Source organism: Diorhabda sublineata, chromosome 4 (assembly GCF_026230105.1).
Source record: "Diorhabda sublineata isolate icDioSubl1.1 chromosome 4, icDioSubl1.1, whole genome shotgun sequence".
Classification (NCBI taxonomy): domain Eukaryota; kingdom Metazoa; phylum Arthropoda; class Insecta; order Coleoptera; family Chrysomelidae; genus Diorhabda; species Diorhabda sublineata.
Window position 1 is genome coordinate 12,512,345 of NC_079477.1, and position 26,964 is coordinate 12,539,308.

Sequence of the window (26,964 nt, forward strand, 5' to 3'; positions counted from 1 at the left end):
ATCAATTTCACTTGTGGAAAGAAATAACCAAATGTTTTAAAACGTATACAAGAGACCTGAGAGTAATGTCGTTTCTGTGCATGCAAATATAATTTGGTCAGCTCACTATGTACATACTTCTTATCAAAGACATTTTATTATGACTTGTTAACTCCGAAATAATTGAATATTAAACTTTTTGCAATTTGTTGTGTTATCTTCAGACAAATACTAGTATTATTTGCTTCTTGAGGTATGAGAGGGTAGTTACTCAACAGTTGGAACCAAAAATACTTTTATATGTTTTCAAAATACGCAGCAGATGCCAAAGATGGCTCTCTAGGATGAGATCGGGAAATTTTCATATCACTGACTGTTATCAAACAGGTACCAACATTATTAGACAACGACTTGCTGAGGACAGTAGCGAAAGGAAATCCTTGTCAGACAGTGGTCAAGTCAAACACCCTTAACCAGTATTGGTGGGCTTTCCTAAGCATTGACAGCAAAATGGAAAATTGAGCTTAGCAAGTCTTCAGGTTCTGCCATGAGCGACAACAAAGCTAACCGTTGCATCATATGCAACGAGGTGTTTTATCGACACCACACAGAACTGTTTGATTGCGTGATGACTGAAAACGAAAAATGAGTGCTCTATGATAATCTAGTACTGCATAGCCGGATTTACATCGTAAAATGAACTTCTCTGTGTTTTGTAGGATTATTAAATTCAAGAGCTGGTACCTTGGCAAAATGTTATTGCAGATCTGACGCAAATTCATTATCGTAATCCTTTGGGACTAAATTTTGTACGAATTACGGTTTGTATAAATGATACTTATGTGTATGATAAGTTATGGAATATTTGTGACTTTTTTTTTAAATATATCCATTACAATTGGATGTGATTTTTCGATCGCATTTTTTGCAACGGAAGCTAGTATAAATTTTGAAGCACTATCTAAATATTCAATAAGCGGGAGAATGATGTTAGAGATAACAAGCAAAGTTACTGCAACCATATGGAATATTACTGAAAAATTGGCGGTAAAAAATATATTTTATTAAAATTCTGAGAAACATTGATCCTTCAAAAACTTGTGTCTTTGTACAAAAGGTAAGAGCGCCTCGTAATAACAAGAAAAAAATTATTTCTTCCGCTTTGACTCCAGACAGAATATAAAAATATCTTCATTAGAACTAGTTTGGTGAGGTGATGGAGGAGCTTCTTTTGAAAAAGAATTTAACAACAGAGGCAGTTTAATAAACGCTTATAGCCCTAGTTTTCCCAAAACAGTCAGAAAAATTGAGCAGATTAAAACGGTTTATGTTCTTTGAGATTAGACCGAAAATAAATATAAAAAAGGGTGTTATTATCATTGACAGATATTCACTGGTACCTACAGCAAGTGGAATAAATATAATAATAGTAACTAGTAGAAAAAAGGTTAGACTGGCATTAATAGCATATCAAAATAAACTAGGCTGTCCATAGAAAAGATATAAAAGGAAATAAAAACTGGAAGTAAGAAATTACTCTATTCATGCCACTGCAGCATTTGGCATAAGTAAATAGCAACTACATGGAGACTGAAAGGAGCACTGTTACTCTTCAAAATGAAGAAATGGAGCAAATGAACTGGTTTTTATGATTAATCTATTCATCAGTATTGGAACTTTCAGCTTTTATTTTTTTTTTTCTCAATATGACTTGAAAGCTATCATTAAATATAACTTATATTCAATTATTGTATTTACAACAACACAATAGATATATATGTAGATTTGGGGGTTGTATTGCACTGCAATCTTAAGGTTTACTGTGTCCCCATCAGAGCTGTCGGAGGTTAGATCTTCGTTCCTACAGGTTTCATATCCAAAACAGTTCTTGCGTGTATTTAAAATGAATTTCTTCTGCCTGACTTTCGTCGTTTTCTGCTAGCCCTTATTTTATTAAATGCTTCCTGAGACGGCAGTATCTAGTTGAAGGTGGAACATTTACAAGGAATATTTAATAAATTCTGAACCAGTGGAAGTAATTTTAATAAAAAGCATATGAAAAAAATGCCATAACTTCATAAATATCATCTATACAAACCGTAATTCGTAGTCCCGAAGGATGACGATTATAATGAATCTGATGTTAGATCCGAAAAAACAAAATTAATAATAATTTATAACCAATATGAGTTCAAAACGAACGTATGATGTTACGACAATAGATTAATTGTACTTTTTTTTTAAATTTTTGCTCACAATTTGTATGAAACATAGTAAGATTATTATAACTGTAGAAAAAATCATAAAAGTAGTTTTAAATATTATGAAGCAAAAACTATAATAGTTATTAATTCAATAGTGCTTTACAGCTATAATCACGAATATTTTCTACAGAAGGGTTTTATGAAGAAGAGTAAATAAAGAAATAATATATTAAGTACATAACGATCTAGGTAGCTGGTCAATGTCCCCATAATGGATAATGAGAGAATTTCGAAGAGCTAATTGAGATCAGGATAAGCGGGAACGAGAAGACTAAAGAAGAAATGGATAGAAGAATTCGAAGTAGAATGGGAAGGGAACAGAAAGTTGAGCTAACAATATAAAAAAATTAAGCACGGAAATTCAATATTTAGAACGAGGAATTCAATTTAATTATTTTTGTTTCTGTATAAAGTACATGTTTTTTCGATATAAAGTTAATTGTATGTGTTACCCCATTTCAAAATTAAATAAGTATCCTTCAACTTCACGAATGGAAATGTCATATTTAGTATAGATAAGATAAATAAACCCATTAAAGCAATTTCTAATTAGAAATAATTTGAAACGTAGAATGTTAATAATCATTAAACCCTAATTTTTATGCTCATTACTTATATTTGCATATTAGAATAAATTTAGTTAGAATAACTTTGATAATACTATTCTGTATTGTTAAAAATATAGCTACTCTACTCTTGTGTGAAATTGACATTTTATACTCTATAACAGTCCCATGAATTAATATCCGGTGCTCAAGTTTTTCGCAATGCAAAATAATGTAAGAATAATATTACGTGAACAAAATCGAATAAGTATTAACATTAATGAACAAATAAACATTATAGCCTCTAATTTTTGATAACGGTTGCATACTAAAAACTAAAAAATTGCCGTTTTGTAGGAATAAAACAATATCTTTCTTAGCTTCGACGAATGTCTATTAGATCTCTTACGAAGGTTTTGATTTCGTGGCATCTCATCAGAGTGGTCCATCACCTCCTCATTACAAGTGTCTAATTATAACAGATGATAAGACCTGCCAGCGCAGCTATTTGGTTCGTGAAGTACACTGTACAGCAAATGCTCTGTGGTGCTACTTCGAATTGCACACCATCAGTCAGGTATATTCAACTGTAAATCGACAAAAACATAGAAAGACCTCATATTTTTTTAAAAGATTTCATTTAGTAGAAGTTACAATATTAGACAAAAAATGAGTTTTCTTCTTCAAGAAATGACAGACCTCGTTTTCAAATAATGAAAATTCGAAATCACATGATTGAATATGATTATTTAAAACACAAACCTCGTATACAGGGGGCAGCAAAAAATTCGGGAATAAGTATATAAAATTCTTTATTCTATACTTTGGTCTCTACATCATATTGAAGTATCCACCTCACATCCATTATTGATAATCTTGCGAAAAAATCTTTTTTGTCTTGATTATATGGTATTAAATAATGTTGGAAACTTTTTGCTTGCTCTTTTTGCTTGCGTGATTTCATCAACATTCGTGGTACCCATCGTGTTGACAATTATATCATTTCGGCAGTATATTATCATACACATGGTATAAAGGACTATTATCTAATAGTCGCATGTCTATCTTGCAACAAGAGTTCATGGACTTTTCTCATTTTCTAATGCTGAGGCGTGACTTTCTTCGGCTTTTACTAAAGGTATGCTTCCACAAGCTCAGTTTCTGGTGTGAGTCTATAGATAATAAGGTACGATATGATAATATATAGGATGTGCGTAGATAACGTGAAAATAATGCTGTGATATGAAAAAAAATTCTTATGCGGCCCCTTGCTTTTGTGTATATGCCTTTAAAACTTCGAAATCAGAACTTATATTTAAGTATATTTTCTAAATAATAAAATGGAAAATTATGAATTTTCAATGTATGATTACGTATATCTATGTAGTGTGTTTGACAGAAGAAATAATTCTCCACTAGTATCTGAAGGTCAGGGGCGGATCATGCCCAATGGTTACCAATCCATAACTTTACAGGGACAACCTAAACAAACCAACTATAACAAAAATGAATTTTTCAATCGATTTCATAACAAAAAAAAAATTTGTTTCATCCAATAAAATTGATGATTTAGGAGATATGTGGTTTTTTAAATCGTTGTACAAGGAAACCGAAAAATTATTATAAATTGTGATTATTGAAATTAGACAGGAGGTATTATAACATTTCTAATCGAACTGCATACTGTCGAACATCGTGTTAATTACATAAGGAAAAGTTAAAAGGCCACAGCTGTGATGCAAGATCTCTTTTCGTTTTATTCTAACCAAACATCCTAAATCTCCGCTTTTCCTCCGCCAGAAAAGTTAGCAAATATAACCTCACGCAACCACCACAACCCCTGCCCTGCAGAGGAACGATTCCTATATCAGGGTACACTCTCGTCTATTGACGAGACAAGATTGGTCAAGGGAACGTGGTGACCATGCGAATAGACATCTCCAACTAATCTTCCTATTAAGAAAAATGTTATTAAGATGTGGGGAGGGGTTTTATCGTCCCGGAAATATGTGTCCCTGCGAAAGTTCAGGAGAATATCACATAACGTGAGTGGGAAATCATTTTGGAGAAACTCTAAGTATCGTTGACCATTCAGGTTATAATCAAAAAAATATGGACCCACTAAATACCTACTTTTATTTAGAACGTCTCCTTATGGCAAACGGTTTATTTGGCATGTACAACAATCTAAAAATCTACATATCTCCTAAACCATAAATTTTATCGAGTTAAACGAAGAGTATCTTTTTGTTGAGGAATATATTTAAAAATTCATTTTTTCTATCTTTATATTGTACAGGCTGGCTGTCCTTGTGAAAGTAACTGATTGTGTTAACCATTGAGCATAAACCGCCCCTGGCCTTCAGATAGTGTGTAGAATTATTTATTCCGTCACCCATATTACTCGCACATATGTAATCATCCCTCAAAAATCCATAATGTTCGAATGTGTAATTTGGAAAATATATATAGATATACACATAAAAACGAGAAGTCGTATAAGAAATGTTTTCCATGTCACAGCATTACTTTCAGTATAAACGGAATTTTCATCGTAATGACAGCTTGACATAAACGTGGATAGATTGAAAAACAGTTTAAACGAAACATAAGAAACTTTATTGGTTCTTCAAGTACTTAATTAGTTTTGAATCATATTTGTATATCGTTTTATTGAAATTTATAAGGTGATTTTCTGATTTATTTTTCAGTCACATTTGAAAAACTGGAACTATCGCAATTGATATATGTTTGTGAAAACTGCAATTTTATCATCAAATATGTACTTTAGGAAATTCTTCCAGTGGGAGAAGCCAAACGATAATATTGAGGTTGAGCGGATTGTATAAATAAATTAGTACTACGAAAATGTTTTGTATGTAACGTATTTATTCCACACGTTACAATAAATTTTATATAAATAAGAAATCACAAACCTTATTGTTAGTAATCTAAATACTAGCTACTGCTACTAAATAAAATTTAAAAGTCATTATTGACGTCCGAAATAAATATTAGACCTAGAAAAAATTACATTTAAATCAACGGAAACAAGTTAACATTTTAATTATCACGTTTATTCACGTTTGCTTGAAAAAGATTTTAAACATCGGAAAACATTAAGGTTGGCAAGTTATATCGAGCAAAGAATTTAGTTAAATATTATCGCTGTGGTAGTGAGGCGGTATTGGGTGGCGGGATGGAGACGGGTGACTGGAGTGGAACCTGCAAGAGATTTATATGCGGGGAAAGGGAGCATTTGAAACAGGAACGGTGCATGTACAGTATAATGAGAATGTGTTAACAATATTTTTCCTACATTATTATTACTATTCAATTTGCAAATGGCAAGAAATATTCAGCAATATATTAATTTTCTAAAAATTTGTGGAATTGTCTTCACTATAAATGTTAACATTCAGAATACTAAACTTGCTTTATAGTCAATTTGTAGGCACAGGCTTGTAAGTAACTAAAAAACAAATACCCAAATAAAATAAAATCTAAATATACAGTATACACACGAAAACTAGAAAAAATACATGAATATGGAAGATATTTTCATCAAAACAAAAACTATGGTTACCTAATTTTTTCAAAATATTATAAACACTCGGCTAAGATAAGCTTGATATTGGTTTTATTCTAAATTCTATTGGGTGAAGATAATCAAATTCAGTTGATTCTTGAATGACTAAATTTATTGTAAAAGGATGAACCAGTGGAATCAAACTTGAATATCTAGCTAATTAGACCGCTTATTTTGTGCTAATGAAAATATTAAGCTACCAAAACTATGGAAAAGAAAGCATTCTATATCAAATGTATGATAATCATTTAATAGATAATAAACAGCATCTTTAGATTGGGTAACATCAACCTTCATAGGTCCTGGTTCAGATCCAGAACTTGAGGCCCTTTTTGCCCATTGTGTACCCGTTATTGTTCTCAATTTGGGAACTTAGTTAACTACCTAATCACCCTCCACTCTATTTTTATTTTATAGCTAATTTCTAAATATTTCCAGACTAGAATATTGCTTTTCCATATTTTTAGTATTTTGCTACTTCTTCGAGACAATATACCGTATCGTTTCCTAACATATGACGTCGGTTTTCCGTTAAGGCAGGGTACTGGTAGAGCAGATGATCGATCGTTTCTGTTACACTATTAGCAATAGTTGTCCGTTGACCCTCTCCATTTCTGGAGCCTTGTGCCAACACTACAATGTTCATTGCTAAATCCAATAGATTTCCAGATCAAGTAATACATGAATATAAGATTTTAGTTTTTCCTCTCCATTTATCCTCAGCTAAATCGTTTCGTTTCTTTTATAATTACTTCTGTTTCACCATATTCTGATATTTGGTATCTGTTAACAATTCAACGATAACCATAACTGGCTTTTCTTCTCTCGGCGTATATCTAAGCCCATCTGCTTTGAAGTTTTTCTTTTAATTCATAATAACCAGGTATAGCCTTACTCTAATGTCTCGAATCAAATGCCTCGGGACACTTTTGATTTTGTTATATTTAAGGCACCTTGGTTATCTTCGTATATTGTGCAGTTTCTGCTTGATTCACTACTTTCCATTTACAATCTTGCAACCATATTTTTTGCATAAATTTCTGCTTGAGACATATTATTATATACAGTATATACTTCTGAATATTCAGTTACTTTGAATACATAACCGCTGCTGTTCTATTTTATGTTACCCGTCCAGGATCTTTAATTAGAGAGTAAATTGGAAATAGTATATTATAGTAATTATAACAAAATTGAGAGAAAGTTTATTTCATATCATTTTGTACCGTCACGAACCTCTTGGTTTTTTATTATAATCGTTGTCAAAATAAATATGATAAATAAAAAACATTTTGTTGTTGTTGTATCATCATGACTAGTAATCATAAAAATGTTTTCCTATCAACGAAAATTGTGTTCCAATTAAAAACCGGAGCAAGCTGCATACTCTGTTGTATCTGTTGGAGATGAAATAGGATCAAACAAGAACAAATAAAGCAAAACTTATTATTGGAATCAGTAATAGAGTACTAGAAATTGTGGTATCTCTGGAAACTGATAATGTTTGGTATGATAATGGTGCTAATTTGTTCTCAACACCCTACTGCTAAACGCACAAATTAGAAACTCCATAAAGGGATTCTAGTAGCAATTTGAGGACTGTTAAAATATAGTGGGTTTTTCTTCTTACAAACATTTTAAATATTTTTAGTGGATTGTGTCACTTTTAACGAGACGGCACTGCCCAGGGGGCGCGGGACGATATTTAACTTAGCGGTGTGGTTCGTTGCGGCGTCTTTTAATCTACATGCACAGGGTTTTTACCCTCGTTCCTCCCTTGCGGAACTCGAGAAAAGACTCAAACGATAAAAACATCTTGTGCCGTAAGATTTACTTCTTTAGCCACATATTCAAATTATCAAGAAATTTGTTTTTCTTATTTTAAAAGTTTAATGTTTTAAAAGTTTTATGTTTTTTGTGATTGTTGGATTAATGGAACTGAGAGGACAGTGGCGTTACGAAGTCAAGTTAAACAACAATTGGTTTTGAATGAATGCTAATACTCCAAAAACTTAAATAAACATCTACATTATATATTTCAATGTGACTTCAATATTCGATAATACTGTTCCAAACATTTGACAAAAAGTATACACTACGTTTTTAAATAACAGTGGTAGAAATCTTCCAGTTTAAATTTTTTATAGTCATATTCCACAATTATGGAAATAATATATGAATTGAAGAGTTTTGGGAATGTGGATATAAAAAACGAGTTACAAATTAAGATACTAATGAATTAATACTTGATTCCAATGATTTTGCCAGGTATTACGAAGTGGGGCTTATTTCTCAAAAGTTTTTGTCATCAATTTTGGATTTCTTATTTGGGATGGTTTTAGATTTTATAAGAGTGGCAGTGGAGGAGGTGTTTGTAGTTATTGGATAAACGGTAACTGGTATAGAAGGAGTTGTATAGGGTACTATGTAACTGAAGGCGCATTATCACAAGCATAATCATTGGTTTGGGGTAGGAATAGAGGAGGAACGTTCTATTTCATAGCTATCACTGTTAGGTTGAGAATGATTACAGAATAGTACTGGTGGATTTTAACAGGGATCTGCAGTGTGACCAGTACATGGGTAGATTCATCCTCTGACGACCTATATTATATAAAGGACCTAGGCGCAAGTTACTGATACTTAAGATAGGTAATACATATTCTGTGGTTAGAAAGTTAGAAATGCTGGAGGTGGATGTTATTACTTTACGATTTCTCCGATTACCTTGATTCAGTCAAAAAGGACAATATCTTGAACAGCATTTATTACGATACCTTGGCTTCTGCTTGGAAATTATGTTGGTGTTTGAGCTTTCCTGGGTACAATTTTGGTTACTGTAGCCAAGCTAGGTCCTGCTGACTGTGGGTTGATGGTTGATGGTTGAAATCATTTGGTAATACTATTTAATATATCAATATATTTGAAGAGTTTCGCCAGAGCTGATTTAATGATTTTGTAAACAAAAAATCGAGTTAAAAAAGAGGTAGGTGTTGAATCAATGATCAAAAAAATCGTACCGATATGGAACTAATCACCTAAAGTATCATCAATTATGATTCTATTTCAGTTCGTTAGGTTTATCAGTCGTAAGTTCTCATTTGTTTATCTGAGTATTTTCTTTATCAAATTCTCATCAAAAGAATTTGAAAAATTGTTGTGAATGTTGGTGACTGTGTATTCATAAACTTAATATAAAGTGTTGTCTATTCAATCAAAGTAGCAAATGATTTCTAAGCGCCAGTTTTCATACTATTTCAACGATTGAATTAGGTGATAATAATGTTTTCAGTGAAATAGTCAGATTCAATTCACACAATTCTCAATTACAGACCGCTCGTGGTATCACAGTCCCTATCTAGTAGAATTCCCATATAAGTTTAGGAGAACAAAAAGGAAATATATCCATTTTGCATGTTTTTGCTTCCGGTCGGCGGTTTTGGCGAGTGAGTCTACAACGAAGGGTGGGCGATGCTTGGCCAGCGGTCATTCTATTAGCATCTACAATCTAGATGGCCGTTCTTGTGGAGGTCCCTTCTACATTATTATGTCCCTCTTATCTCACCGCAGTGTTAAAATCCGACAGCTACTGTTTTATACACAACTTACGGGGAGATTAGGTCGTTGGATCGAGAAATGATTGTTCAATTATCATTTTATCTTGAATCGCCTAATTTTTTAAGATCTGTTAGTTTCTCAAATGAATTAATATTAACCAATTGACAAATTTGAAGATAAAAGTATTTCGCAATGAAGCATAACGTAGTTTTTGCAAATAGTAGTATAAAGAATTGATTGCCACATTTTAGTGTCCGCGTTTTCAATTTTAGCTCTGTTGGAGAATATTTAGTATATCTACTTTGCTGTCTAGTAGAAAGCTTACTATTTTTAATTCAACACGAATTGTCTATCTCATTTTTCTTCTGTTAAGGGAGTTAAGAAGGACCACTAAAGGATGGAGTGGGTATTTGTATACTATTATCACAATCTACGAAAGTGCCTTCACTACCTAAACCTATGTGAAATTCGATAAGACCCAAAAGTCGTAAATATATGGTTATTTATAGGGAGGAAATTGTACAGGGCCGCACTATTATATTATAACAATAATATAATCTAACAAATCTAACAAACTCCAGTTTTCAACTGTTACATGTTAATTTCCGTTTTTATCAACTTCATCACACTACTGTTTAAAATATGGTAATTCATGGTGATACGGCCGTATTTTTTCAAGGTAGAATTTTATATAACTGTTACAAAAAGAAATGAAAATCTGTACTTCATTATTGATCCTTCATTAACCAACTTTGGTTTGACGGACTTGGGTTACGATTTATCAATCAACATTTCAGTTATTAACTTTTATTAAACTAAATAAGTGACCGTCTTATCCGATTCACTCGTGTCAGATGGCAATAGCAAGTAGTAGAAAATGAACATATTATTTTCTCGTCCTTTTTCCTATTCCGTACCCCTAGTTTCGATTTTCCTTGTCTTCAGACTTTTTTTTCCCTTTTTTCACATGTGTCTCAAGTATTTTCAAAAGGACTACAATTTTCATGCATCCATTTAAGACACTGAAACCAATCTTCGATTTTTCGGTTTGATAGTAGTTTTCACTACACCTAACACAATCACATTTGTAGTCTTCTCTAGCTGAATATTCACTATCCAAATCTATATCATATTTTTATTCAGTTGATTCTGCTTTCTTTTTATAAAAACGAAACTTGCCATTTTTAATTTTGTTTCTTCTCTATTTTATGTTATTTTTGAAACTTTTGAAGTCAGTATTTCTGCTACTTGTGTTGCACGTTTTCTTGCATTGTTTTCAAATTTTGGCACTGGACTCAATTCTTGAAGAAATTTAAAAGGAATTTCGATAGTGTCTGTAACAGATTTTGATGTTCTTAATTGGAATGACTTCGACTCACGATCCAATGGTTCTGCTCTTTGGCTTTTTTTAAAAACGTTAGGTTGTATTGGTCCTTTTGCTCTTTGTAGATCGGTTATATGGATATATTCTAGTAGAGGTGAACCCAGTAGAAACGTTCCTTGGAGACGTAGATTTTCCCCAAGATTCTGACAAAAGAGTGCCAAATTGTGATTGGGTAATCCTCGACCTTGGTGATTATTAAGCCAACTAATAATGAAATAATAATGAATAAAGAAAAATTAAAATTGAACCAGCCTGTCAACAGCTGGTTTGTCTTCCTCCGGAGCCAGAGAAGAGATACCTACTGCTTACAATTCCTATTTTGTCTGGAGTGAAAAATGGAACATGAAAATAATTCACCTGCTTCCACAAACAATCAAATTGTATTAGGATTAATGGTTACACTTTCATATATATTTATCTCTCTCTCATGTTTGCAGTTCCAGCGTTTTATCCTTATTTTTGCAATGAAAATTTAAGACCAATTCTTCATGACGAAAATTGTGAAAATCATTAAAACACACACCTCAGTTGAACTTAGTGAATGGAATGCTAAATAGCAGATGAATTTATTCTCTTGGTAACCATAATGTTAATCTAACGTTTATAAAATTATTCATCCAACTGATTTTTTCATGTGTATCGGATCCAAATTGTCTCTTAGCATCTTCTCTCTCATACGTTTAAGGTATATTTTTGCAGCTGGTAGATCTGTATAACCAAGTTGATTCATCATTTGTTTGTTGTATATTATTACTTTATGACGCTTGGCCAACATTTTCATTTCATATCGTATCAGATGAGAAACAAAGAAGCTATATTTTCTCAAGCTCGGAAATGAAAACTTATTCGATAATAAATCAAACTAGAAAAACAAGATGAAACCAATTTTCTTACTTCATTTATTCTATGTGAAGAGTTCTTATGAAATGATGCGAAAGGAGCATATTCACAAAAAATGACCCAAAAAAGATATCAGTTTTTCACATACTACATTTTAATCAATGCTAATTTTGTTTGTTGAGCTCCAATTATTTCGCTTCGAAAACAACATAAATAGTGATGTATTTATGTTATTTAAGAACAAAGGTTTCAGTTAATTTTTTACAGTATACGTCAACCACACACTTTGAGATTCATCTGTATTCAGTTTGTTTACAGAACTCCGTTTTCTATTGAGCTTTGCAATTTTCACGACGATATAACTGATTTAGAAATGTTTCATTATTCAAATAGATAATACCAAAAACGATAATAACTATTCCAAACGAATATCTAAAAAAACACTCATATTTATGTAGGAATATTGCTTAACAATAAACATTTTATTACTTCAAATGCACAGAATCCAACAGGTTTTTTTATCTTCCACACATCCAGAGCCCCCAACACATACAACGGCTATAAATAAATTGGAAGTGAAACAAATGTGAAGGAAATCTGGATAATCTAGCAATCTTGATAGCAGGTATTACATATTGTTGACTGTCAACGGCCGGATACGGGCACGCGTTGCTTTTTGGACCATTCGTTTGAACGTTACTGAATTTATTACGACGATATTTGAAATAAGGTTGCGCTCTATTGATTCAATCTTCACATTTTGTTTCCAATTCTACGATTAGTTTGTACGTTTATAATGAGAAAGCTGCTATTCTATAGTTATCTTCAATATTATTACTGTTTTGTGGTTTTTTTAAATAATAGTTTTTATATAGAGTACAGTAAGTAGTAATTATCAAAATACACAAAACCAATGCTTTATTACTGACTGAATCAAATCCACTCGAAGACATTGAAGGCAAATTTGAATATCAATTCCTAAGTTATGCATAATTGTATTTATTTCTTTGAATATGATTGAATATTCGATATGCGAATTCAGTCAGATTTCTCAACTTAAAAGGAACGAATTATATTTAATAAAAAAATTCCATACTTGAAAACTTAACCTATTGGGTAGACAACTCACCCATCCTATTATACATACTCGTATATGTCTTCGTCTAAAATGCTCTTTTTTTGACTTTCTATTCTAAAAACTATCCTTCTAATTTTTAACCTTAGCCTTCAACCAACGTGGACGGATTTTGAAATTTTTTTCATAATCAAGTCTCTAATAACAGTTTGAATGCATTGGACGGATTTTAATTTGTAATGAATAAATGAGCTGAAGAAAACGCGGAGCCTTACTAATTAACCTCAACAGCAAACAGAAATTCACAATCATAGCTTGTCTTTAACTCCTTGGAACATTATTTTTTTAATCGTTTAGAAATTGGAATCTCGTTGGACTAAGTAAGTGGAGCTCAAAGAAGATCAAATGATAAATAAAATATTTTTGACTGTGAGCCAACTTTTTCATTAAAAAGTCATTCTTCCATCAATTTTCCCACGTAAGCCAGGAGAAAAATGACAAAAATATTTCGTCCGAATATACGTGATATGGTTGAATTTTTTAATTTAATACATTACTTTGCGGAACCTTCATAAAGCACTATCCGGAAATATTTTCGAAACATCCGTAACGGGCCCTAAAGGCTCCAGGGCCCGAACTTCGGAGTTATAGCGCCATAAATCGCCACCAGCGTGCGCTGTCATCGACATTGTTACTTGCACCACTCGACTAACCACTGCTAACAACTCCCAAATTGCCTTTTAGATATCATTTTGAGATCTTTGCATTTCTCGATTTTGCGGTTAAAACTCTATATACAAGAGATTTTACGAGATATTAGTTTTAATTAACTGTCATTACTAAATAATCAAGATCAACTTTAATTTATGAGATTGAAAAACTAAATATTTGCTAGAAACTGAATAAATGAAATAAATGGATGAACACCACTAATATATATATAATCCTAATCCTGAATAATTTCCATAAAAAGGAAAAAATAATTTTGCATCAAGCTCCTACTCCTTTGTATTAAGTTCTGAGTACCTCTTATACGAGCTTAAAATTCACTCATTATAAATTTGTAACAAATCTATACAAACAAAATCAGCTTTTATGAAATTCCTTGATAAGGATAACATATTTTATTCCAAAACCAAAATTCAGTTTTTTTATAAATATAATGTGTCTAAAAATTTTCAGATACAATTCGAAATTACATTTCATATGATTGCACACTTATACCTGATATTTAAGTTTCGATAGGAGATTTTTATTTGTATATACAGTAATGAGAATAATTTTGTTGGATAATACACAATCAACACAAAATTTTCAACTTATTCAATTTATTGAATTCATGTTATGAAAGAATGTTCAAACTTCGATTTTATATAGTGTTTCTGACCGTTATTCTTATTTATACCGAGGTAGAAAAATTTGATTTGGCATTTTTGTATTTGAACAAAAAATATATGTAAGAAGAAACCAACTGTCGTATTTCTATCAAGTTAATCCTACTTTCAATTACAATATTACTGAATAAAATAATGTTACGAACTCGTCCACGATATGGGCCATAAAACCCATCTAGACAGGTTATAATGAAATTCTAAAATTTGGCAACGCCTTTCATGTATATTTTTTTATAAGCTGCGGCGAGTTTTTCATGTTATTTTTTTAAAACTAACTTCAACGAAGGTCTTGTTTATTGTTTTTTTTTGTTTAGGTTCTAGAATTTTTAAGAAGTTTGTTTTGGATATATGAACGAGTATGTTTAGCGTTTATAATTAAGTCATAATGAACGGATTGAATAGAAGTATTAGTAATAAGTTTATTTTCATATTAAATTAGTTGAGTCTAATGTAAGTGTTTAAATGAATTAAATAATTAACCGAAAGTGTTTATTAATTCACCCCACCTATAGAAATAGTATAAATATATGAATAAGAAAAACATTACAATAATATACTAAATAGATTTCCAGCAATGATCGGATCAACCTGACAACATCCCGTTCACTGATAGAAGTAATCAGGTCAAAACCTTGATTGATTCTTTAAAGAATAGAACTTTTTAAATTTCTACCGGAAAGAGAACTGTGATGAAAATCTCGATCTGGATGGATCCACAATCAGCTGATAGATGATCTACCTAATATTGGAGCTTAGTTTCATAGATATCGAATCGAATCGAATACCGGCAAAAGAACGATGTTTGAGTCATCAAAACAACAGTTATTGGGTTCCATTTGGAAGCGTATTTTTAATTACTTCGTAGAATATTTATTTCAAATATAGAAACTAATTAAGGCTCAAAATAATCCATATTTCTTCAGAATTTCATACATAGTTGACGCTATATATTTTGAAACCCACGAAAACTACTGTTACTGTTGTGTATGTTGATGTTTAAGTTTAATTGCTCTTACTCATCCTATACTACGAAAGTAAACTGCGAGCATGACTTTTTTGAGAGACCTTTGGAATTTTGCCAATGCTGGTGGTTGTACTGTCTGCTGAAAATAGTTGACACACTACAAGCAACAATTTTTTCCACAGCTGATCATGTAAAATTGAATCTGTTACAACCTATCATTTCTTGTTGTTCATTTGAAATCTGAAGGAAAATATATGAGTCTAGCTGTGAATGGAAGCTGTGAAGGGAGAATAAAATAAATTTTGAATGCTTAATTGCTTTGAATTGAGTATTATTTGGTAATATATAAATATAAATAAGAGGTTTTCTGTTATCTACTATATTTTTTATTTTATCAATTCATTCGCTATTAGTAAATATGATCATTTCGAACCGAAAAGACTTTTCACCTATTCCTGTTCCATAATACCAATAAAAGATAATAAGTTTAAAAATTAGTTGATGCTGATATAGGTATTATTAGAGATGTGCAAACTTTGATGTTCTATCGATGAAGTTTTGGATTTAGGTGTGTAATATAAAATATATTTGCTCACCGTCATTGTCTTCGTTACCAAAAAGCATTGAGGAGAGTTTTTTGTTACTTTTCCTTGATCCTGCAACGAAAAGAAATAAAAATCAATTAGCTTGATGGAAATAATTTAGTGTTATCAACTCTCTTTCTGATCCTCTGACAATCAATTGATTCTTAATTAGTAACTAATTCATATAAATGTTGGAAACAAAATGCTATGTGGCAAGAAAAAAAACCCAATTTGATCATACACCAAAGGAAGTTACATCGTTGACAGGAGGGGTATTTGGAATGTCTGTATCAAAATTCTTCCTCTTCCTGTGACTGAGATAAAGAATTGACACTATTGCATGAAATAATCAAATTTTTTATTTGATTTCATAAATCACATTTTTACGACGAAAAGCAGCAATGTGATTGTGTTTATCAGATTTTCATTTTCTCATATTATGTTGAACAACATAGCATGTACTGACAAATGAAAGAATGATTAGAGAAGGAAATTTGCTGTATATAATATATATGAATGAAAATTAGTTATCAAAATATTAGTTCAGGAAACAACAAAAAAACTGAAGAACCGGAAGACGCCTGGTATTGATAATATAAACAATGAACTTATTAAGTACGGAGGAACAGAGTTACAAAAAGAACTCACGCGATTATTCCAGAAGATTATAACCTCTGGCACTATACCAGATGAATGGAAATCGAGTATATCCCTACCAATACCAAAAAAAGGAGAAAAAAGAGACACGAATAATTTTAGGAATATAACTTTGCTTTATTCGGTTCTTAAACTTTTTACTAAGATATTGGCAAATAGAATAAGGAATAAGGTACCAACTTTCGAAGAATAACAAGGATTCATGTCCAATAGATCAATATTCATAGTTCGTCAGTTGGTGGAAATGTCGAAAGAATTCAATAAACCCATATTTGTCTGTTTTGTTGACTTCACCAAAGCATTTAATAGAATACGCCTGGGAGACGTGTTAGGAGTCTTGAGAAAAACAACATAGACTATAAGTACCAACAAGTCATCAAAGAACTTTATACCGGAACCAGAATAAGAATTAAAGAATTAAAACTAAGATAGGACTGAAAAAGTTCAAATTAAGCCGAACCCTATTCAACATCATAATGGATCAAATTATCGAGGACGTCAACAAAGCAGGATACAGAATGGGTCACCGCTCCCTAAAGGTATTGTTTTATGCAGACTATGGTATTGCCGTAGCAGAAAATGAAGACGACTTACAACGTCTACTATATAAGATGAAAATTTCTGCCAAAAAATTTAATATGAGCATCTCACTCAACAAGACAGAATCAATGGTAATATCAAAAAATCCTATTAGATGCGAATTGGCAGTCGATAGCGAAATGATACAGCAGGAGTGATTATATCTGGTGAGGAAACGTGACAGAGGAGGCACGAATACAAGCGATGAAAGCATCAAAAGTCAGCGGCTGTCTGAGAAACAAAGCGATGAGCTCACAGAGCAAGACCAGAATCTATAAAACGTGTGTGAAACCTATTCTCTGCCGGGACCGAATAAGGAATGATGACATAAGAGAGGAATTGGGCATACAGAATGTGGCGAGATGGGTCAGGGCAAGTAAAAGATTCTGGATGGATCACGTAGACAGATGGGCAAGGTGGGCTAGAACAAAGAGACCGAACACACGCAGACCTGTAGGTAGACCACCAAAGAGGTGGTACGAGAGCTGGAGTTCAGCTTCTTAGGAAGATCCAGAAAGAGAGCCAAACATACAGGATTGAACAGGACCGGGTCCTATTGGAAAAAGAAGAGCTTAAATTTAAAAATTGATGTCTTTATCGATGAACTAATTTTTATGAGAATGAAAGATCTTGATAGAGATTGAATGTACTTAATATCGTTTAAAACGGACCGATTATTCAAAATAAGTAAATATGCAGATAAAACATTCAGCTCATAAACAGGGATTTCAGTTTTACAATAACTAGAACAGGATACCACGGGAGAGGTTTAAGATTTAAATTATGAAACTCACGCTTGAAATAGACGATATCTTAACATAACACCCCCACATTTTTATGAAGACGAGTTTTTGAATACTAAAAAATCACAATATCGATAGATAGAGATACGAGAATAGAATATTGAATTAAAGAGAAAAGTTCAAACACACAGCTATTGCAAAATGAATTTTTCATTACTAAAGAATATATTTTCAAGGAAGGAGTTTTAAAAAGGTGGAAAAGTGCAAAGTAGGGAATCAGAACATACATGACAGCTCTGTAACAAAATCTAAGAAAAAAGTCTATAATCCTATTGACTATAATATATGGTGAAGAAGTTAACAAATAAATATAATTTACAATTATTGAAACATTCGAAGATCAAAGTTTTATTCAATGCACCAGATTACCCCTCTTAATATATTGATTATATGGAAATAAGAGTCTAGTGTTTATTTATTTAGAATCGATAACAATAAACTACGATTTGTATACTTAATCTAGTACATTGTTTGAAATAATATTTTTTGACTAAAAATTCTTATACAATAAAAGATAATAAATCTCAATGCTTTTGAGTATATTTTTTGAGCAATGACGGATAAGAATAATGGTATTTCTGAATAATAAATATCATCAATAACATTATCAATGAATAGTTGAAAATACTTTCTTGTTTACTGTCTATTAATATGTCATAGTTTGCGTTACCTATTTAAGCCTATATTGATTGGAAATGAATCCATTCGATATTTTTGCTTGAAACTAATCTACGTATTATCGATATACTTAATTGAAGCATCATAGTCAGGAAGGTAATTTGCGATTATGAAAGTTATAATAAGCTGTTGATATCGATAGTTGAACATATATGAGTAATAACGGTGCGGACGTTGATTGAAATTCTTATCAATAATATGGGCATCATACTTAGCTTGAAAGTCAGCTGCTTAGTTATGGAGGTACTATGGGTCAGCTGCTCACTTAAACATTTAAAACATCTAGTATAAAGAGTTATAGAGCACTGCATCAAATTATTAAAAGTAAGAAAACAGCATTCAATTGTATTGGCAGAAGCAGTGAATATCATAAATATTGGAGCGTTTTTTAAACACGTTTCGATAATGACTTGAGCCTATAACACGACTTTTGTACTACCCAAGCTCCTGCCAATCAAATTATAAATTCACTGTGTGGGTGGATCTTTTTGTCGTATACAATTAATTTCCGTTTTACTTTTCATATGAATGGCTACGAATCCAAATATGTTGAAGAATCAACCGTTCTCTATATTTTGTGGCAATAAAATATTATGAACTTATTCAGAAAAAAACTTATTTCAGTCTCACGAAATATTGATGTAAAATATTGATAATAATAAATAAACTTTCATCGTATTCATTAATACCAGTTTCTCTAGGTTACATGTGAAAGAGTTGGGAGCACTCAAAAAATGAGATAGTGGAATTTCTAAGAAAAAAACCAAAAAACTTTGTCACCAACAATGATTATGGAGACTAATCTTTATTCAAGATGCGCTTATGATTAATAAATAAACTTACCGATACCGTCAGACTTTGGACTACTATCTGATATCTATTCTGAGCAAGCGTGGAGGAAAGTTGATCTCTAAAATTTTGTTTTAGGATCATAATACCCGCCCTCATAAGAAGATATCTTTTTTGATTGTAAAGATTGGGTAGTAGTGATTCTTGTTCAAAAAATGTTAAGATTTTACTCAAAACATTGAATTTATGATATGCAGCATGGTATCTATGGAAGGACAATTTTGTCTAGTATATCATAAATGAAGTATCTCATTTATTTGAGTTCAGTGTGATACATGTCGATCAATGTCATATTCTTGTTAAAATTTAGTATTTCTTAAGTTGTTGAATAATACCTGGAAGAAAGTCATGCTAAACTTCTTCATTAATATTTCCTGATAATTTTTCCAGTCGTGAAGTAAATTTTCGTTGTCTTTCATAGATGATGAACTCTTACATTGATAAATTTGGGATATATAATCTGAGGATCGTATTATTCAATCCCCCAAACTACACCTGTTATTTACCTACAATAATTTTCATTTTCTATTTTCCACTTTCAAGTTTAGTTCATATTTTTCATTTATGAATTTAAAAAAGATATTCACCACTTCTATAACAATAGTCCAATTAATATAACAAGTTGAACAACTACTGCATTCTTCTTATTATTTCTCAAAGTATTTCAGTAGCAGACCACCAACAAATGTTAAATACGAATGAACTACTGTTGATGAGACCTCAGCATCGACCATTCTTTATACCATGACTAGCAAAAAACCAACACAATAAAATCATCAAATTCTTAAAGAAACCGCATCAGTGTAAATCCTGCTGGGGGCTTATTCGTTCACCTTTTTTCATTATAAATTATGTTTGAGAACTCCGCATGACTGTGATTAAATGTAGCTGCATCATGCCTTTTAAACAATTAGATTTCATTAATTAGTCCATTATTGCAAGGAAGTTTAATATAAATATCGCCGCCTTGAAATTTTTGATTCTAGTGATAAAAATGAAATAATTGTATGTAACACTACTGGTCGTTTTGATAGATGACAATAAAATAATAAGTGGAAACCGAGAAGTAGAGGACGCCCACCAACACGATGGTCTGACGATATTAAGAGGACGGTCCCAGTTGGATGACAGTTACTAGAACGAAAATTGTTTGAAACCACTGATTTACTGCACTTATGACTTATCCAGAAAAACTCGACTACCACGTAATTGATCTGTACGTTCTGGAAACAGCGGAACATCACAAAATATGGAGAATATTTCAAATTCTTAAGTAATTCGAAGCTTGTATGAGTAATTGCAGTTGTTTGCATTTCTATTTCATTATCACTCGTAATTTTGTAACTGAATCGGTATAATACACACCTTTTAAACGCAAATATTTGATTACCACGCGCTGCTCAACAAGATTTTGATACTAAGATACAACGCTCGAATCAGGGATTCTCTTTAGGCATGCTACAATTAGTTAATTTCTGATAACTGTTTTGAAGTATGAATGGTTTGAGGCAGAGCAAAAGAATTAACCATTTTATAATAGTATTACAATCCAATAGTTTTTCTATTATCTGTTTGATGATGGTGTTACAAATATGTCACAAAGTTCCATGCTTTACTGTCTCACATGGTGAAACAATATGAAGTTATTCAAACTTTGAAACGAAGAACTCACTTTTTGAAATCCAAAGTTTTTCTAGATTTTATTTATAAGTTGATCCTAGACGTCTGTTTGTTCAGGGTTGCGAAAACAAGAATAAACTTCCAGAATTTTCATGTCCACTGAAGGTTTTCATATAAAAATTCAAGTCTTAAAGGAGAAAAATTGGAATATACATATTCAAAAGTTTCGTCCATCAACAAATTTTAGAAAATTGCTCAAGTACAATCAACATTATCTGTAAATTCATTTTGGTTTTGTTAGCTCTTAAATGTTACAAATAGTAGTCGCATTTTTTAGAAAATTAAAATATCAAATTATTTATCATCCTGCTTTTGTAATTGTAGGTACAGTTTTTTATATTTTTTTTTATTCATAAATAGTCTTCAGGTCTGTTCTTATTGAAAAGCAGTTTAGGAAACAAAGAAGAAAATAAAGGTTTCGATTTATTTCGACCTCCTCCAAAATATGATATGACATCGAGAATTTGCATAATTGTATCAATCAATATATCATCCACAATATTATTTTTATTTTATTAGAATGATATTAATAAATATAGATATAAGTTATCCAAACAAAAGAAGTAATATTATATATCAAGTACTTTGTAATGATTGTGATGGTGTTTATATAGGACAGATATCTCAATATTCCGAGAATAGATTAAGAAGTCATCAATACGATAAAATTGTATCTAAAAATGTGATATCAAAAAGCAAACATTCAATCATAAAAATTTAAGACTTCTAGAAACGAAATCAAATACAAGAAAATTTTTAGAAATGATTCACATAGTCAGAAACAAGAAAGCTATCGATGATATTAAAGAGTAAAATTTATAATTCTATTTTAAAAATTCCAAAGCAACTATGAATCACTGAATTGGTCACTGCTACTTATTTTGAGTTATAGCAACTGAGGATAAAATAATGAAAAAAGTCTGATGTTAGAAAATTTTTAAAAAAATTAGATGAGATATGCTTTTAATAAGTAGAGCGCAGAATAATTTTTTTCCTCAAAAAATATGGAAATAAGGACACTGGTCCAAGTCGGTTCTCGATGGTAATGCCAGTTGCAACAAAAAATATTTGCGGATGCATTGGAAGTTAATGAATAGCAAATGTGGTTCTCTAAGCTCAGATTCGATAATGATCCAACAATAATACACAACGAAAAGTTAAGGGCAGAACCTTGGTCGACTATATTGGAAGTAGATAGGAAATTAAGTAGAGCAGGTGCTCCAAAATATATCGGAAGAGGCAAAAATGAGCACTGCACTACACTAAGTGCAAAGTGTAGTAGTACTATCCAAAGGAATTACTACGAAGTACTGAGAAGGTTAGTGACCATTCAGAAAAATTACTGCTGTGTGTTTGGTGGAATATATACGCAATTGTTAATTTTGAAATCTAAATAATTGAATGTAGTGAACCGATATTTAATAGAAAAGTATCTGGCGTTCTTCTACAACACAATAATGCAAGACCACAATATACATAACAAAATTTGAACACAGATTCCATTTTATACTGATCGCCATAAAATTTTTTAGTGACAAAAATTGGGATGATGCCCAATATGTCGTTGCTAAAATACCAATAGATTTTCAAGGCAAAATGTTGATAAAGAAGGTGATTATATTATTCGTTAAAAATAAAAACTTGTCAAAAACGAATTCGTCAAATTAAATTTAAAAAAGTGACATTCAGTCACAATTAAACTATCAAATCCGTGTTATGATAACCACTGTCTTGTCAGAGACAAACCAATGAACTTGTAGTGAATAAATACCATGTCCAGCATTCCGACACTGGGAAACATTGGAAACTTGCTAAATACAGGGTGATTAATTAAGAATGTCCAATCTCTGAACTTCTAGATGTAGATTCTGACCTCAAAATATGATGATTCTGCTCATCATGCCTTATACAAATATTGCTAGTTTCCGAGATAAGGGGTGTTCAAAGTTTAAATTTAAATTTAGATTTTCGCAATAATTTTTTATGTTTTCACAATTTCTCCTTGAAAATTGGAAATTTTACGTTTTTTGGCATAAGGAATCATAATTTGCACTCTAATTTAACATTGCTAATAGAGGGTGATAGTTACACTTTTTTGTGTCAATTAAATAAAAGGGGCTAAACTTACAACTAAAATAATAAAAAAATATTAAAAAGCGTTAAATTCTACAAAAAAAGTTACTTCCCTTTGATTCGTGTAACTCAATCGGTTATTGAGTTATTTGCTTCTAAAAAATTTGATAAATTTCAATTTTTTCATAAAAAAATTTTATTATTCCTCAAATATGTAGAAATAACAAATTTATAAACAAAAATAAAAAACTTCAAAGCAAATGCTCAAAATGCCCACCATTTACTTCAATACACTTGATGGCAACATTTATCAGACGAGGAATATTTAATTATAAAAATAATCATTTCTGAAAATTCACATGCTTTGAGGGAAACACATTTTCAGCACGAGTTTAAGGTTAATATTTGGTGTGGTGTAATATGTGGGTATTTTTGAACCTTTTGAACTGCCAACCAATTTAAATGGACCACTTCATTTAGATTTCCTTCAAGAACATTTACACGAATAACTAAAGGATATAACTCTCGCTTTAAGACAAAATATGTGATTTTTGCACGACGGAACACCACCACATTATTCTTCACAAATTCGTCAATACTTAAACGAACAGTTTCCGCATCGATGGATTGGCTTTGCCACCTAGAGGCCCTGATTTAAATCCTTTGGATTTTCCAATTTGATCGCAAATGAAGGCATAAGCATTAGCAACAGTAACAATTTTTTGTAGAATTTAACGCTTTTTAATATTTTTTCATTATTTCAGTTGTAAGTTTAGCCCAAAAAAAGTTTACTTTGATATAATTAACACAATAAATTATGATTCCTTATGCCAAAAAACGTAAAATTTCCAATTTTCAAGGAGAAATTGTGAAAACATAAAAAATTATTGCGAAAATCTAAATTTAAATTTAAACTTTGAACACCCCTTATCTCGGAAACTAGCAATATTTGCATAAGGCATGTTGAGCAGAATCATCATATTTTGAGGTCTAGAATCTACAGTTCAGAGATTTGAAATTCTTAATGAATCACCTTGTATACAATACAATATTTTATATATTTTATAATTTGAAAAAAAAATCAAATAAACAGTATATATTTCAAATTAAGACTCATTCAGTGATATTCTCTATACACATTTAAATTAACTTTGTTGAGAAGTTGAAAAAATAATTACAAGTATCCGTTAAATCGATTTGAAATGTAAAAAAAAATGATAAGTAAGTAAAAATTATTAGAAAGTGCTTTAAACTTAAGGATATTTTCAAAATTTTCTCCATTATTCCTTCTACATTCCATTTTCGAACAATGTGTATGTTCTGAACATAAAATAAAACAAGCTAGAATATGCATGAAGTCCAAAGTGATGGGTAATTAACTGCAAAAATTTTAAAGACGGAAATGTCAGGGAGTCAATAAAAAGCTATGGCGTATCAACCAAAAAAAGGCATCTTCCGCATGACAGTGTCTTGAAATTATCAAATGGTCTTCAGGGACACATTAAAATTAACATGGAGATAATAACGGCCATTACTATTTTTTATAGGGCTACCAGTTTTTACAAGGGAGTTTTCTAACAGGAATTCCTCAAAATAAATTCTCATGAATATGCACAGTAATACTAAAGAAGCTTTGTTTGTTTGTTTTATAATTTAAATGGTAGACGACATTTATAGAAAATCGGGTTAATTGAGAACTTTTCATGGAAGAAGAATCGTTGTTTCTTTTTTTCTTTCCGAGAATTCGGAAAAAAATTGGAGATCTTCGACTAAAATTTACTTTAATTACAAATTGGAGTATCTTGGATGTATCGTCAATTCTAACAAGAAAATCATGGAAACAACTAATTGAACTGAAAGTACAATTATTTTGGAAACTTTTCTATTTCATATTAATTTTTATATGATTCTAATGGTTTCCCTACAATTCTACCTCGGGACTGTTTGATCATTTTTACCAAGCTGGATTATAATTTATGGATTAATGTGCAAAACTAGACGAATTCATTATATTTTTGAAAATACTAAAAATATTGTTATTGAGAACTATCGCCCTTCATAATCATATCTAACTTTCCCAAAATAGTTTAAAATATCTATTCACCACCCCCATTAAATAACGTATAATTACTTTTGAAAACCGATAGACTTCTATCCTGCTAGACCCACAATAGAATTTATAAAAGTAAATATAATTTATCATGTTTAGCCACTGTAAACAATATAGTACTACATGAGTCCCATCTATTTATGGTAAATTAAATATAATCTCAGCATCTGTTCAGTTATGCATAGAAAATATGACCACGACCGTCTCTATCGGACCTCATCGGATTTGATTCTCAACTAGTCAAATTAATATCAAGAAGGTAACAATTAGATTTCCTTTAATTTAACTTTATTTTGAATAAACAGCACTCAAAGTGAGTTTTAAATTGTAGAAAACAATTTATCTCGATTTCCGGCAAAAGTATATGTTCTATAACTTCTGTATTTTCATTTTTTTCATATGACATGAACATTTATGTGGAAAATTCGAAAAAAAGTTTTTGGTTTTTTATTTTCATGTTTTACAAAAGACAGTTTTTTTCACGAAATGTTGTGAAAACTTAGGTCTAATAAACACTGTTTCTATTTCATTTGAAATTTTTCACGTTATTTTAACATAATGTCAAAAAAGTCATTGAGACTTTTGATCGTTGAAATCTCTAATCCCTGATGGTGAAGAAAAATATGACCATGTCCATGGTTATACTTTCTAATAAAGGGCAAGAAACGAAAAAATATTCGCATCCTAAAATTTTGTTTAATCATTTTGTATAATTGTTAGGTATTCGAATTTTAATAAAAAGCTGATACTATGACGGGAGAATTTTCGTTTGAAAATTAGGTTGCTTTTTGGATATTTTGTCAAAATAACGTGTAATAATAAATATTTCAAATCAAATTAACAGTATATATGGGACATAAAAAGAACTTTTACTAAATTTCGTGAAAAAAATGTAAAAGACCAAAAACTCGATTTTTGAATTTTTCGCATAAATTTTGAGGTTATGAGGGAAAATTTTATCTACATACGTTGTAGATCTTTCTATTACCTACAACTTTACTATTCGACTTTTTTCCATATGACGTGTACTTTTGCCTAAAATCGCACGTAAACTATCTTTTCTTTTATTTTTATCATATTTTCCTCCTTTTTCAATGGGTTTCATCCTACTATTATCGACCCTGGTATATTGATCATATTAGTATTATTCTTAGTGAGATCTTTAGAAACCAAAGTTAAGTTCTCTAGGAAATTACTGAAATTTAGATCATATATTCTATTTGTAAAGCATTCTTTCTTCTTAAGTAGAGTGTGCCTCATATGTATGGGACTATCAAACTCATATCAACAAAAAAAAAATGAATACATATTACAGAAACTATGTAGCTCAAATGATATCTATTCACTTAAAAACTATAC

General features: G+C 31.1%; 1 protein-coding gene across 1 annotated transcript in view; it reads right to left on the reverse strand.

The window, feature by feature from the left end:
* The window catches only part of LOC130443203 (homeotic protein proboscipedia), a 101,228-nt gene that overhangs the window by 27,564 nt on the left and 46,700 nt on the right, over nucleotides 1-26,964 (reverse strand). Inside the window, exon 3 of the mRNA XM_056777722.1 lies at nucleotides 16,189-16,248. Within this exon, the coding sequence (XP_056633700.1) occupies nucleotides 16,189-16,248 (60 nt within the window). The remainder of the gene's footprint in view (nucleotides 1-16,188; nucleotides 16,249-26,964) is intronic.